Source organism: Palaemon carinicauda, unplaced genomic scaffold, assembly GCF_036898095.1.
Source record: "Palaemon carinicauda isolate YSFRI2023 unplaced genomic scaffold, ASM3689809v2 scaffold106, whole genome shotgun sequence".
NCBI classification, from domain to species: Eukaryota; Metazoa; Arthropoda; class Malacostraca; order Decapoda; family Palaemonidae; genus Palaemon; species Palaemon carinicauda.
In genome coordinates, this window is record NW_027168549.1 from 223,410 (window position 1) to 237,500 (window position 14,091).

Below are 14,091 nucleotides of genomic sequence, written 5' to 3' on the forward strand. Positions count from 1 at the left end.
TTTTTAGTAATTTTGCTTAACACGTTATAGATCTATATATTTTATATCTCTCCGCCTTTATTAGGCCTCTTCGATTAACTTTCCATTTATTATAAACATATAAAAAATAAATTTTTATGTTTTGTTTACAGTATATGCGACCTTTCCTGATAGTAGGCGGTCCTTACTTGGAACCGAAGTTAATCAACGTTGAACCCGTTATATCGTATTTAGCCTTTAAAGAATTTAAAACTTTTTAAAATTTAATGTTTTATGAAAGAATTTCTTTGATAGTCTTCGTACTGTTTTCAAAGATGAACTAACGTTTAGTTTTTTAGACTACGCAGTTGTTGACGTTCAGGACGTTCAACATGCGCTCTATCGTTACGATAGAGAGAGAGTGTATCACGGTTTCACTTTGCAGTAAGAGTAAATCGATTCTGACGTTTTGTTCATTCTTTCTTAGCTTGAATGTTTTAAATTCTAAATTAAAGGAACTTTTTATTTGGAAAACCTTTCAGTTTTTTCCTTTAGTCAAATAACATGTTTTTTTGACGATATATAATTGGGCTCTTCTCTTAGGTGCGAAATCAAGAGAGAAAGAGAGAGAGAGATAGAGACGGAGGGAGAGAGAGGAGAGAAAACGTTCCGTTCAAGCGGGTAACGTTTTTCTCGAGTTGCTCTCGTCCCTAGTCGCTGTACGGGGAGGAAGGATAAAACGTTTTTAGTTTTTTATTCTCGTCCCCAGGCTATGTGCGGTGAGAGATTGAAAACGTAGTTATATGAACTAGTGTTTAGTCTCTTTCCCAGCCACTGATTTTTTTATCTTAAAATATGTTTTCTGTTTTTAGCTGGTATTAATGAGCTTGCATTATACGACTGATTTCGCAATTACTACCTTTTAATGAAGGGTAGAATTGCGTGTTTCAGGTAGAAATCAGTAAAAGTTTCGATTTCAGTGAAATAAGTGCAAAACAGAAAATCGATAAAGTGATATGCGCAAAGTGTTACAGTGTTGCGTCCGAGGGTTCGTCTGTTCGTGCCTGTCGTTCACCTAGTCCGGGACCTCTTGCAAGCTCCCAAGCCCAGGGGAGAAGTAATGTCGAACGACTTATGGGTTCGAGAGGCCTTGATCAACGAACAGACGTTTTCCCTCTGTGGTTTCGGGCGTATCTACCCAAGATCGCCCCACCCACTCTAAGACGAGAGAGCCCATTTATTCCTCGTCTGCGGAAGAGGTTTCTCGTGAGAAACCATGGACCAAGGTCTCGCGGCTTATTAAGCGCAAGTCGGTCCTTTCCGCGCAAGTCCAACGGCCCAGTTGTAGCCACTGGGTCAGTTCGGACTCGCTGCAGTCTTCCGACGACTGCTCACCTCCTAAGAGAGGCAAAGCGGTACCGCATCAGGCAGTCACACCGTCTGTTGCCGCACCTGCTCCTGTAGACCCTAGTGGTCTTTGCTGCAAACCATGCAGTCTCAGTTAACGTCATTGATGCAGGACTTTCGTGCGGAGAAGGTTGACACTGCACCAACCTCTAGCCTACAACCAACCACGGTTGTGCGTCCTGTGGACGCTGAGGCGACCTTCTCCCGCACTCCAAGAGAGTCCCGCCACCCATGCGTTCCAGTGTACCCTGCCAGCCGCATGTTGACGTTCAGCGACGCACGGAATCTTCCGTTGACGTTCGCGAGGTACAACAACAGTCTAAGTTGTTTTGTTTTGACGCGGTGCGTCAACTTCCGCATTCTAGAGTTGTTTTGACTGCTCAGTCTAGACAGTCAAAGCAGTCTCGAGTGGACACTGTACGTCCTCACACACCTGTTGTGGTTGACAGTTCAGTTGTTGACAGTTCACAGACTGTCAAGCAGTTACATGACGTTGCCTTCTGGTCTGCTACTTATGCACCTAAGAGAAAACCTACTCGCGTCTGCCAGTTGAGGTGGTTCCTCCTTCTGGCCAACAACCTTCCAACCGGTCGGTTGTGCGCCCTGTTGACGCTGAGGTAACCTACTCGCGTCTGCCAGTTTAGGTGGTTCCTCCACCAATGCGACCCAGTGTGGGTTGCCAGTCGCACGTTTACGTTAAGCGACGCTCGGAGGTGGTTGTTGACGTTCAGGACGTTCAACAACCAGCAGAGGTGACTTGTTGTGACGCAGTGCGTCAACCTCAGCAACCCGGTAGGGTGTTGACTGCACAACCCAGACGGTCTAGACAGTTTCGGGTTGACGCTGTACTTCCTCGCGCACCCATGGTTGTTGACAGTTCACAGACTGTGCAGCAGTTCCATGATATTGCGTCCGGCTCCGTCACGCATCCACCAGTGCGACCGGATTCAGCGAGTCAGACGTTGCCCACTCTGTTGCCGTTTCCTCATCAGTTTCGGATGAGGAACCCTTTGATGAGGACGTTGCTGAACAAGACGATCAGCCCCCAGCCCTGCTATCCATCCAGAAGATGCTGAAGAAGGAACGCTGCTCAGTCAGGCTGTGGATGAGTCTGGTAGGGACACTGTCATCCGTGGATCAATTTGTGTCACTAGGAAGACTACACCTCCGTCCTCTTCTATACCATCTAGCTTTTCACTGGAAAAAGGACAAGACGCTAGAAGCGGTCTCGATCCCGGTTTCCGGAAAGATAAAGTCTTGTCTGACTTGGTGAAAGGACTATATCAACCTTAGAGAGGGTCTTCCCCTAACTGTTCAGACTCCCAACCACGTTCTCTTCTCGGACGCATCGGACGTAGGCTGGGGTGCGACATTAGACGGTCGGGAATGCTCGGGATTATGGAACTCGAGTCAAAGGACAATGCATTTCAACTGCAAGGAGCTTCTGGCAGTACGTCTGACCTGGAAAAGCTTCAGGTCTCTCCTTCAAGGCAAAGTGGTGGAGGTGAACTCGGACAACACCACGGCTTTGGCGTACATCTCCAAGCAAGGAGGGACCTACTCTCTGACGTTGTACGAGATCGCAAGGGACCTCCTCACCTGGTCAAAAGGTCTAGACATATCACTAGTAACGAGGTTCATCCAAGGCAACTTGAATGTCATGGCAGATTGTCTCAGTCGGAAGGGACAAATAATTCCAACAGAATGGACCCTCCACAAGGATGTATGCAAGAGACTTTGGGCCACCTGGGGCCAGCCAACCATAGATCTCTTCGCAACCTCGATGACCAAGAGGCTCCCAATATTTTGCTCACCAATCCCAGACCCAGCAGCAGTTCATATAGATGCCTTTCTACTAGATTGGTCACATCTAGATCTATATGCATTCCCTCCGTTCAAGATTGTCAACAAGGTACTGCAGAAGTTCGCCTCTCACGAAGGGACAAGGTTGACGCTAGTTGCTTCCCTCTGGCCCGCGAGAGAATGGTTCACCGAGGTACTTCGATGGCTAGTAGACGTTCCCAGAACACTTCCCCTAAGGGTTGACCTTCTACGTCAGCCACGCGTAAAGAAGGTACACCAAGGCCTCCACGCTCTTCGTCTGACTGCCTTCAGACTATCGAAAGACTCTCGAGAGCTAGAGACTTTTCGAAGGAGGCAGCCAGAGCGATTGCTAGAGCAAGGAGAACATCCACCCTTTGAGTCTACCAATCGAAGTGGGAAATCTTCCGAAACTGGTGCAAGTCAGTATCCGTATCCTCGACCAGTACCCCTGTAACTCAAATAGCTGACTTCCTCTTATATTTGAGGAAAGAACGATCTCTTTCAGCTCCCACTATCAAGGGTTACAGAAGCATGTTGGCATCAGTCTTCCGTCACAGAGGCTTAGATCTTTCCAACATAAAGATCTACAGGACCTCCTTAAGTCTTTTGAGACCACGAAGGAGCGTCGTTTGGTTACACCTGGTTGGAATTTAGACGTGGTACTAAGATTCCTTATGTCAGACAGGTTCGAACCGCTACAATCAGCCTCCCTGAAAGATCTCACCTTAAAGACTCTTTTCCTGGTATGCTTAGCCACAGCTAAAAGAGTCAGTGAGATTCATGCCTTCAGCAAGAACATCGGATTCTCATCCGAAACGGCTACATGTTCTACAACTTGGTTTTCTAGCCAAAAACGAGCTGCCTTCTCGGCCTTGGCCAATATCGTTCGATATTCCAAACTTATCGTATGGTTGGAAATGAACTAGAAAGAGTCTTATGTCCTGTAAGAGCTCTTAAGTTCTATTTAAAACGAACTAAACCTTTACGAGGCCCGTCTGAAGCTTTATGGTGTTCAGTTAAGAAACCATCTTTGCCTATGTCAAAGAATGCTTTATCCTATTTTATTAGACTGTTAATACGAGAAGCTCATTCCCATCTGAATGAGGAAGACCAAGCTTTGATGAAGGTAAGGACACACGAAGTAGAGCTGTCGCAACTTCCGTGGCCTTTAAACAAAATAGATCTCTGCAAAGTATAATCGACGCAACCTATTGGAAAAGCAAGTCAGTGTTCGCGTCTTTTTATCTTAAGAATGTCCAGTCTCTTTACGAGAACTGCTACACTCTGGGACCATTCGTAGCAACGAGTGCAGTAGTGGGTGAGGGCTCAACCACTACAATTCCCTAATTCCATCACCTTTTTAATCTTTCTCTTGAGATGTTTTATTATTGTTTTTGGGTTGTACGGAAGGCTAAGAAGCCTTTCGCATCCTACTTGATTTGGCGGGTGGTCAAAGTCATTTCTTGAGAAGCGCCTAGATTAGAGGTTTTGATGAGGTCCTGTTGTATGGGTTGCAACCCTTGATACTTCAGATCCTAGGGGTCGCTCAGCATCCTAAGAGGATCGCGAGGCTCCGTAAGGAAGACGTACTTAAAAAGGCAGAGTAATTGTTCAAGTCGACTTCCTTACCAGGTACAGTACTTATTTATTTTATGTTTGTTATTTTGAATAACTGCTAAAATGAAATACAAAATACTTAGCTCATAATAATGTAAACAAGTAATGCTGGTCTCTACCCACCCCCCTGGGTGTGAATCAGCTTATATAATCACCGGCTAAGTTTAATATTGAAAAATGTTATTTTTATTAATAAAATAAATTTTTGAATATACTTACCCGGTGATTATATATTAAAGGACCCTCCCTTCCTCCCCAATAGAGACCCAGTGGACCGAGGAGAAAATTGGTTCTGTGTTTACATTGAGTACTGAGTACCTGCTAGACAGATGGCGCTGTTGATGTACACCCCCTACCTGCATAGCGATCGCTGGCGTATTTTGAACGTAGAGTTTTTCTGTCGGGCAGCAGAGCTGCAGCTTATATAATCACCGGGTAAGTATATTCAAAAATTTATTTTATTAATAAAAATAACATTTTTACAGCCCTAAACAACATACACCCACCCAGTTTTACATTGATTATTTGCCCTCATGGTTTGGTGTACGATTCAGTCTAATTTTACTACAGTATGACCATGAAGTGGATAATGTGGGAGGGTGGGCTGAGGCACCCTAGCAGTACCAGCTGAACTCGGTTGAGTCCCTTGTTAGGCTGGAGGAACGTAGAGAGTAGAGGTCCCCTTTTTGTTTTGTTTCATTTGTTGATGTCGGCTACCCCCCAAAATTGGGGGAAGTGCCTTGGTATATGTATGTATGTATGAAGTTCTAACAAAGTGTATGGAAACCCAAATTGATATATATGTAACTGTTTTTAGAATCCCTCTCATAAACCGATTTATAAACTTAATTCACCAAAATTTATTCATGATCAGCTACTGTACATTATAATCCTGATGGGAACAAATATGAATCTCTTCATAAGGATACAGTAAGAATTATATCAGTCCATTCTATACAAGTTCAAAGTAATGAAGCATTTTACAAATAAAAAGAGCAAAGGCTTAAATGAGAGGCTTTTGATAGAGAAATGCTGAATGGTTAGTGCGGAAAAAAGTTACATAAATACATAAACCATTCACAAGCAAAAAATTAGTAAATATATTACAAGAGAAATTTTAATGAAATATTGCAACAATTAAATTCACCTGCGGGTAAATGTGTATTTAGTTTAATTTATTCGATAAGCAGCTTCAGGGTAGTTTGTACCCTTCACGTATAGTATGACAAAATGTGAAAACACCATACCCCTCTAATAAAGTACAGTATAGACGCTGAGGCAGTTACGAGTTTTGCATCCCCTACAAGATAAGTTTAATTTACCGATAAAAGCAATGAATAATGTATTGGGTAGTTAGCCAATGAAATATGCAAGCAACAGCAAACTCTTTTAATCCTACCACTGTATATATATAAAAATACTACGCACGCATAACGAGAAATTAAAAAATTCAAATTAATCTAATATCTTTTTATTTCTCCTTATATGCTCCCAATTTTTTCTCTTACATTACCCACATGGGGACCCATTCAAAACCCATTGTAAGCTGATAATATTATAAACTGAAGCCCTAACCGAAGCCAAGCCTAGCCTAACTTACCCGAGTGAAATTTCATCATCATCATCTTCATCTCTTACGCCTATTGACACAAAGGGCCTTGGTTAAATTTTGCCATTCGGCTCTATCTTAAGCTTTTAATCAATAATTCTTCATTCATCATCTACTTTACAATGCTTTGTAGTCCTCAACTATGTAGGCCTGGGTCTTCCAACTCTTCTAGTGCCTTGTGGAGCAAAGTTAAAAGTTTTGATCTAATCTATCTTGGGGAGCACGCAGAGCATTCCCAAACCCTCTCCATATACCCCTCATCGTGATCTCATCAACATATGGCACTCTAGTCATCTCTCATATACAGTAGTTTTATTTCTAATCCTGTCCAGCCATTTAACTCCCAATATTCTTCTGAGGGCTTTGGCACCTTGTTTAAAGTTTTATAGCCGTATGCCAGCTTGTGCTAATTTCATCTATGTAAAGAACTCAAGTTTGCATAATTAGGAAAAATACAAATTACTTCCAAATTTGTCATTTTACATCAGATTGCAAATCACCTAGGTACAGTCCCTCATAAAATAAAAGACGGCCCTGAACGAGAGGCAATATATTATGACTGTACTATGGAGGTTTAGGAGCACTGTCTAGTGGAGGTTTAGGAGCACTGTCTAGTGGAGGTATAGGAGCACTGTCTAGTGGAGGTTTAGGAGCACTGTCTAGTGTAGGTTTAGGAGCACTGTCTAGTGGAGGTATAGGAGCACTGTCTAGTGGAGGTTTAGGAGCACTGTCTAGTGGAGGTTTAGGAGCACTGTCTAGTGGAGGTTTAGGAGCACTGTCTAAAGTGAGAAATACCTTACAAGGAACATCTATGTCATTTTACATCAGACTGCAAATCACCGAGGTACAGTCCCTCATAAAATAAAAGACGTCCCTCAACGAGAGGCAATATATTATGACTGTACTATGGAGGTTCAAGAGCACTGTCTAGTGGAGGTTTAGGAGCACTGTCTAGTGGAGGTTTAGGAGCACTGTCTAGTGGAGGTTTAGGAGCACTGTCTAGTGGAGGTTTAGGAGCACTGTCTAGTGGAGGTTTAGAAGCACTGTCTAAAGTGAGAAGTACCTTACAAGGAACATCTATCAGTCTGAAGCTCAAATTCTTTTATTTATGGAATGAGATAATTTAAAAACAACTTTCAATCTTCTATTAAAGCTATTGCCATCCAAGCTTTTATTTTTGTTGTAGTGATAATTAAAAGGAAGCAGGTGCTTGCTTTTACTAATGACCTGGAATTTCAAGAGGTGAATCATAAAAGGCTTTAGTTTGTAGCCAGAAACTACCTAAAAGAAGTTACATATACTTCAATAGCCTTAAATTCAGGCACTGTTTTTGCTTCTTGATGAATGTACATGTGCTTGAACATTCGCTTCCAGCACAAGCCTGTATCGTCTACATTGAATAGTTCTCAACATTCACTGATCTTTTTAATAGAGACAGTGTCATTTCATTTAAGAAGTCTGAGATATAAATGCCTCCCTAAAAGTTGGTTATGTAAAAGTTTCAAGGTAGAGCTGAAAGTAAACAATAAATTAATAGAACACAAATATTGTAAAAAAAAAAATTGAAGTTCCATAAGCTCTACAAAGCCTGTCCTTCATATTTTAATACGTTAATTTCAAATCACACTTAACTCCAACGTAAGGGAGATGTTTTATATACAGTAAACCAAGCCCAGTACATTGCACAGTACAAAGTTTCTTTGCAGCGTACTTCAAAATCCTAAAGTAAATTCTTTCAGTCACTTACTTGCAATCTATAGCCTTGTGCCTCCTCTCACACATAATACATGTATTCTCTGTATCTATAATTTACTGCCACTATCACTACGATCATGATCCATGCCTGGCTAGCTTCTCTTGCTACTAGCAGCTATAACGTAAACAGTAAGCTTATTACACAGTGAAATCCAAGCTGATTTGGTCACAGACAATAGTAAGGCTTTTTTTCTCTACTGGACCCTATAAAATAAGCAGTACAGTATTAAGAAAATTTGGTCAGTAATGCCACTTTAGATTTTACAATGGCCCCTCTAATGAACCAAAAATGGAGATAATCTGGTCAGTGATAATTGTTGTCTAATGAGTAATCCCAGATTTAAAGGTTTAAAGCCCACTCATGGATGGCAGTACAATGCCCTAGAAACTGACCATATATACATATGATCATGGCCCAAGCTCTCTCTCCCCCCAAGCTAGGACTAAGCAGGGCCAGGCAATGGCTGCTGATGTCTCAGAAGATAGACCTATAGGCTCCGCCAAACCCCCATCCTTAGCTCACAAGGATGGTGAGGATAATGCAGTGACCAAAGAAACTAACGAGTTTGAGCGGGACTCGAACCCCAGTCTGGCGTTCACCAATCAGGGACGTTACTACATCGGCCACAACAACCCTTTTTAGCTACTCGTCCCTATATGGTACCTAAAATGAAGATAAACTGGGCGATGGAGATACATTTACATGTAATTCCTGGTGCCAGAAGAAATCTTTTTGTGCGGATAGTCTATGGGTAGTCCCTGTGGCCAACCTTTGACAATAGTCACCTCTATAAAATAATCATAATATGATCATTCGGTTAGTAACAATAGTCTACTGGCAATCCCTTGAGCTAAAAGGAATCAAAGATGTTAGCCTATAGGTAATAGCTGGAGCCAAAAGGAATTTAGTCAGTGAAAATAGTCTACAACAAATCCCTGAAACCAAAATAATTTGGTCAGTGAAGATAGTAGATGATTAATCCATGGGACCAATAGGATTTTGTCAGTGATAATACTGTAGTCTATGAGTAATCCCTAGGGTCAAAAAAGATTTGGTCAGTGAAGATAGTCTATGATTAATCCATGGCGCCAATAAGATTTAGTCAGTTATAATTGTCTATGAGTACTCCATAGAACCAAAATGACTTGGTCAGTGGGTCAATAGGATTTGGTCAGCGATAATAGTCTATGATTAATTCAAGTGGCCAATAGGATTTTGTCAATGACAATAGTCTAAGATTAATCTTTAGCACTGAAGACAGTCTATGATCAATCTATGGGCCAATAGGATTTGGTTAGTGATGATAGTCTATGAGTAATCCCTAGGGCCAAAATGATTCTGTCAGTGAAAATAATCTACGAGTGATCCCTGGAGCCTTGTAGGGAGGGTATTACCAACTATTCACCTCAAGCAGTGCACTGCAGACATTACTTAATGGTCTTTGCAGTGTTCCTTCAGCACCTAACTGCACTTGCTCAAGTCGTTCTACCTTACCTCCGTTCCCAATTCCTTCCTTCCTTTTTGTTGTCCAATCATTTCCTATTTTCAATTCAGTGTAATTAAAGGGTTTCCCTCAAGTTGCATTTGGGTGTTGAATGGCCTGACAGGCCCCAGCGCTTGGCCCAACGTCATCATCACCATCATCTCATTTCCTCCTGCACCTAGTGACGCAAATAGGCTCGGTAAGATTTCGCAAGTTGTCTCTATCTTGAGCTATTAATTCAATCCTTCTCCACTCATCATCTCCCACTTCACGCTTCATAGTTCTGAGCCATGTAGGCCTGGGTCTTACAAATCTTTTAGTGCCTTGTGGAGCCCGGTTAAACATTTCGTGAACTAATCTCTCTTGGGGAGTGCGACGTCATATATCAAATAAAAAATCAATTAATCAATCTCTGAGCCTTAAAGCATTTGCTCAATGATAATAGTCTATTATCTGATATAAAGAAAGCAGGAAAAGGCCTTTGTATAATACGTATATTTTCACATACGATAATATTGAAAAAAAAAATACAATTACTTAATAATCTGGACTATTGTACAAGTATTTATAAATCGAAATATTAAATAAAGATAAAAATTATTCTAAAACTGAATATTTACCAAAGGAGTTAACCGGAAGTGTGATATTAATTGTCAAATCCTTGAAGGTATGAAGAAATAGAATAAAGGAGAAGTCAGTTCAACTCCATCAAAGGGATTTTGACGTAGGAAAAATCCATTTTTGGGCGAGATACCCATGTCGTCCTGATGGAAGTTCCCTTCGGCTGCTTCCTACTGTATAATATTTCTGCGAGTGATATTACAAGAGAATTACCGTCAGGTATCACAGGGTTCCAACCCCCCGAAACGACTATCCGAAGATATAATGTATAATCAGGGACGTATCCTAAGATACCCTTAGATATCTGCACCCCCAATAGATTTTACCCAGTCTAATCCATTAAGGGGAAGAATAAGTGAGGAGCCGTTACATACACTATTGGGTCTATTTTCTTTGGGCTTAAAACATTCTTCTTTTTGTTGCTTAGCTACTAATAATAATGATGATATTTTCTCATTATCTATTTTCTTTGAAGCTTCAAATTATAACCTCGAGTTCCACACGAAAACTGATGTTGGCGAAAAACATTGGTTTAAAGGACGCTTATGAATGGCAGAGGCAAGGGACAGTGACATTGCCCTATAGAGCAGGACAATGCCCTAGAGACTGGCCATATATAAATATGACCAGCACCCAAGCCCCCTCTCCTCCCAAGCTAGGACTAAGGAGGGCCAGGCAATGTCTGCTGATGACTCAGCAGATAGATCTATAGGCTCCCCCAACAACCCTCCCCATTCCTTAGCTCACAAGGATGGTAAGGTTGCAGCGACCAAAAAGACTAACTAGTTTGAGCGGGACTCGAACCCCAGTCTGGCGTTCACAATTCAGGGACGTTACCACATCAGCCACCACAACCCTTAGCGATGGAAGTACACAGGACATTGCTAGACAGAATATCTAACTTTTTTTTTTTTTTTTTTTGCAAACCAAGATTGAACAGACAAAAGCAGATGAATCCACAAACAAGTAAACAAAAATAAATAAAGATTAGGAATATTCTCGAATAAAACACAGATTTCATTTGAGAGGAATGTCGCGAGGTAGCTGGTAGGTGCTAATAGAGAGGTGAGGTGAATGTAAGTCGGTTTATTCAACAAGATAACGAGCTTATATACAAACAGTTGAGGGCAACAATGGCACAAAGAAACAAAGAGAAACATGCAATGGCAAGCTAAAACAGGTTCTCATTATCAATGCGGGAGATAAAAAAGCAAGAGCATTATTTTATAAACATGTATGAAACACATGCAGTACAGGGAAAAATAATTATGTGCCTATAACCTACTGAAAACGTCATTATTATTATTATTATTATTATTATTATTATTATTATTATTACTTGCTAAGCTACAACCCTAGTTGGAAAAGGAGGATACTATAAGCCCAGGGGCTCCAACAGGGAAAATAGCTCAGTGAGGAAAAGAAAAAAGGAAAATAAAACATTTTAAGAAGAGTAACAACAATGAATATCTCCTATATAAAAATTCTAACTAAACAAGAGGAAGAAAAATAAGATAGGAGAGTGTGCTCGAGTGTACCCTCAAGCAAGAGAACTCTAACCAAAGACAGTGGAAGACCATGGTACAGAGGTTGTGGCACTACCCAAGACTAGAGAACAATGGTTTGATTTTGGAGTGTCCTTCTCCTAGAAGAGCTGCTTACCATAGCTAAAGTCTCTTCTACCCTTACCAAGAGGAAAGAAGCCACTGAACAATTACAGTGCAGTAGTTAAGCAGTAGTTAACCCTTTGGTTAAAGAAGAATTGTTTGGTAATCTGTGTTGTCAGGTGTATGAGGAGAGAGGAGAATATGTAAAGAATAGGCCAGACTATTCAGTGTGTGTGTAAGCAGAGGGAAAATGAACCGTAACCAGAGAGGAGGATCCAATGTAGTACTGTCTGGCCAGTCAAAAGACCCTATAACTCTCTAGCGGTAGTATCTCAACGGGTGGCTGGTGCCCTGGGCAACCTACTACCTAGCAATCTGCTGAACGGGAGATCGAGCCCTGTTGAAGCTCGATAGTTTCTTGTAGTGTCTGTAACCTCACCATCCTTGAGAGCTAATGATGGGGAGTTTGGGGGAGCCTACAGATCTACCTGCTGAGTCATCATCAGCCATTGCCTGGCCCTCCTTGGTCTTAGTTTAGGTGGAGAGGTGGCTTGGACGCTGATCATATGTATATATGGTCAATATCTACGATATTGTCACTGCCCCTTGTCTCTGCCATTCATGAGCGACCTTTAAACTTCAAGAGGCAAGTCTATCATTCCCTTTGTAACTAAGCCACATTCCCCTTTCTTCCCTTTCTTTATTTTTCGGGTTACAGCTAGAAAAGGGCACAAAGTTGCCCTTTCCGTCGGACTATTCAGTATAAAATATTCTCCTAAAGATAGGCGAAGAAATATACAGAAAACATACAAATAAGCTAAACAAAATATTTATATTGAATAATCATATCAAATATTGACAAATAAGGCATTAACAAAACATCTATGAAATTCTTAGCAAGGCATAATGTCCGCTAAGATCACATGAGCAAATATTTCCGGTTTTCTTTCCGTGTATTTATAACTTACAGAGCCGGAAAAGGGGGTTTCATTGGCCTATAAATAAAGAGAGCCGTTCTAAACCCCCCGGTTGCATCATCAGACATAGTTTTTCCTAACCACGTGGATCACTGTCATGCAATTAGGTTTAAAGGTTTAAAGGCCACTCATGAATGGCAGAGGCAAGGGACAGTGACAATGCTCTAGTCTAGGAGGACTAGCAGGACAATGTCCTAGAGACTGACCATCTATACCTATGATCAGCGCCTAAGCTAGGACCAGGGAGAAAGTCATAGTTTTTCCTAACCACGTGGATCACTGTCATGCAATTAGGTTTAAAGGTTGCTCATGAATGGCAGAGGCAAGGGACAGTGCCAATGTCCTAGAGATTGACCCTCCAAAATCAAACCATTGTTCTCTAGTCTTGGGTAGTGCCATAGACTCTGTACCATGGTCTTCCACTGTCTTGGGTTAGAGTTCTCTTGCTTGAGGGTACACTCAGGCACACTATTTTATCTAATTTCTCTTCCTCTTGTTTTTGTTAAAGTTTTTAAAGTTTATAAAGGAAATATTTATTTAAATGTTGTTACTGTTCTCAAGATATTTCATTTTTCCTTGTTTCCTTTCCTCACTGGGCTATTTTCATCTGTAGGGGCCCCTGAGCTTGTAGCATCCTGCTTTTCCAACTAGGGTTGTAGCTTAGCAAATAATAATAATAATAATAATAATAATAATAATAATAATAATATGATCAGCGCCCAAGCCCCTCTCCACCCATGCTAAGACCAGGGAGGGGCAGGTAATGGTTACTGATGACTTGGCAGGTAGACCTATAGGCTTAAATCTGGCCTATGATTCAGGGTTTAAACTTGACCATGTGGCCATTACCTTAAATGTTGCTTTTTACCTTAGATTATCTTAGAAAATTTCCAATTTCCTTAAATTTGAAGCTAGTAAAACCGATATTACCTTAATAAATACTTTGAAACTGAGCAAATTACCTCAAACTAAGGTAATTTACCTTAAAATTTTAAACCCTGAATTTAGGAGGACCGTTTTAAGCATTCGGTTACATCAGGAGCAATAGTCTAACCACGTGGATCACTATCATGCAGTTAGGTAAAAAGTACATCAGGCTGATGACATAATAGAAAATCTTTACAATTCCCAAGAATAAAAAAAAAGACTTACATTATGAACCCAAATGATTTTGTCTAATATATTCAGTAACATTTCTAAAGACAGAAGACTGTCGCCCGCTATTTCACCTA

At 41.2% G+C, this 14,091-nt stretch overlaps 1 protein-coding gene across 1 annotated transcript in view; it reads right to left on the reverse strand.

Moving 5' to 3' along the window:
* Window positions 1-6,979: 6,979 nt before the first annotated feature.
* The window catches only part of LOC137635250 (uncharacterized), an 8,004-nt gene continuing 892 nt past the window's right edge, over window positions 6,980-14,091 (reverse strand). Inside the window, exons 2-3 of the mRNA XM_068367703.1 lie at window positions 7,321-7,500; window positions 6,980-7,190 (exon numbers count right to left, since the gene is read on the reverse strand). Of these exons, the coding sequence (XP_068223804.1) occupies window positions 6,980-7,190; window positions 7,321-7,500 (391 nt within the window). The remainder of the gene's footprint in view (window positions 7,191-7,320; window positions 7,501-14,091) is intronic.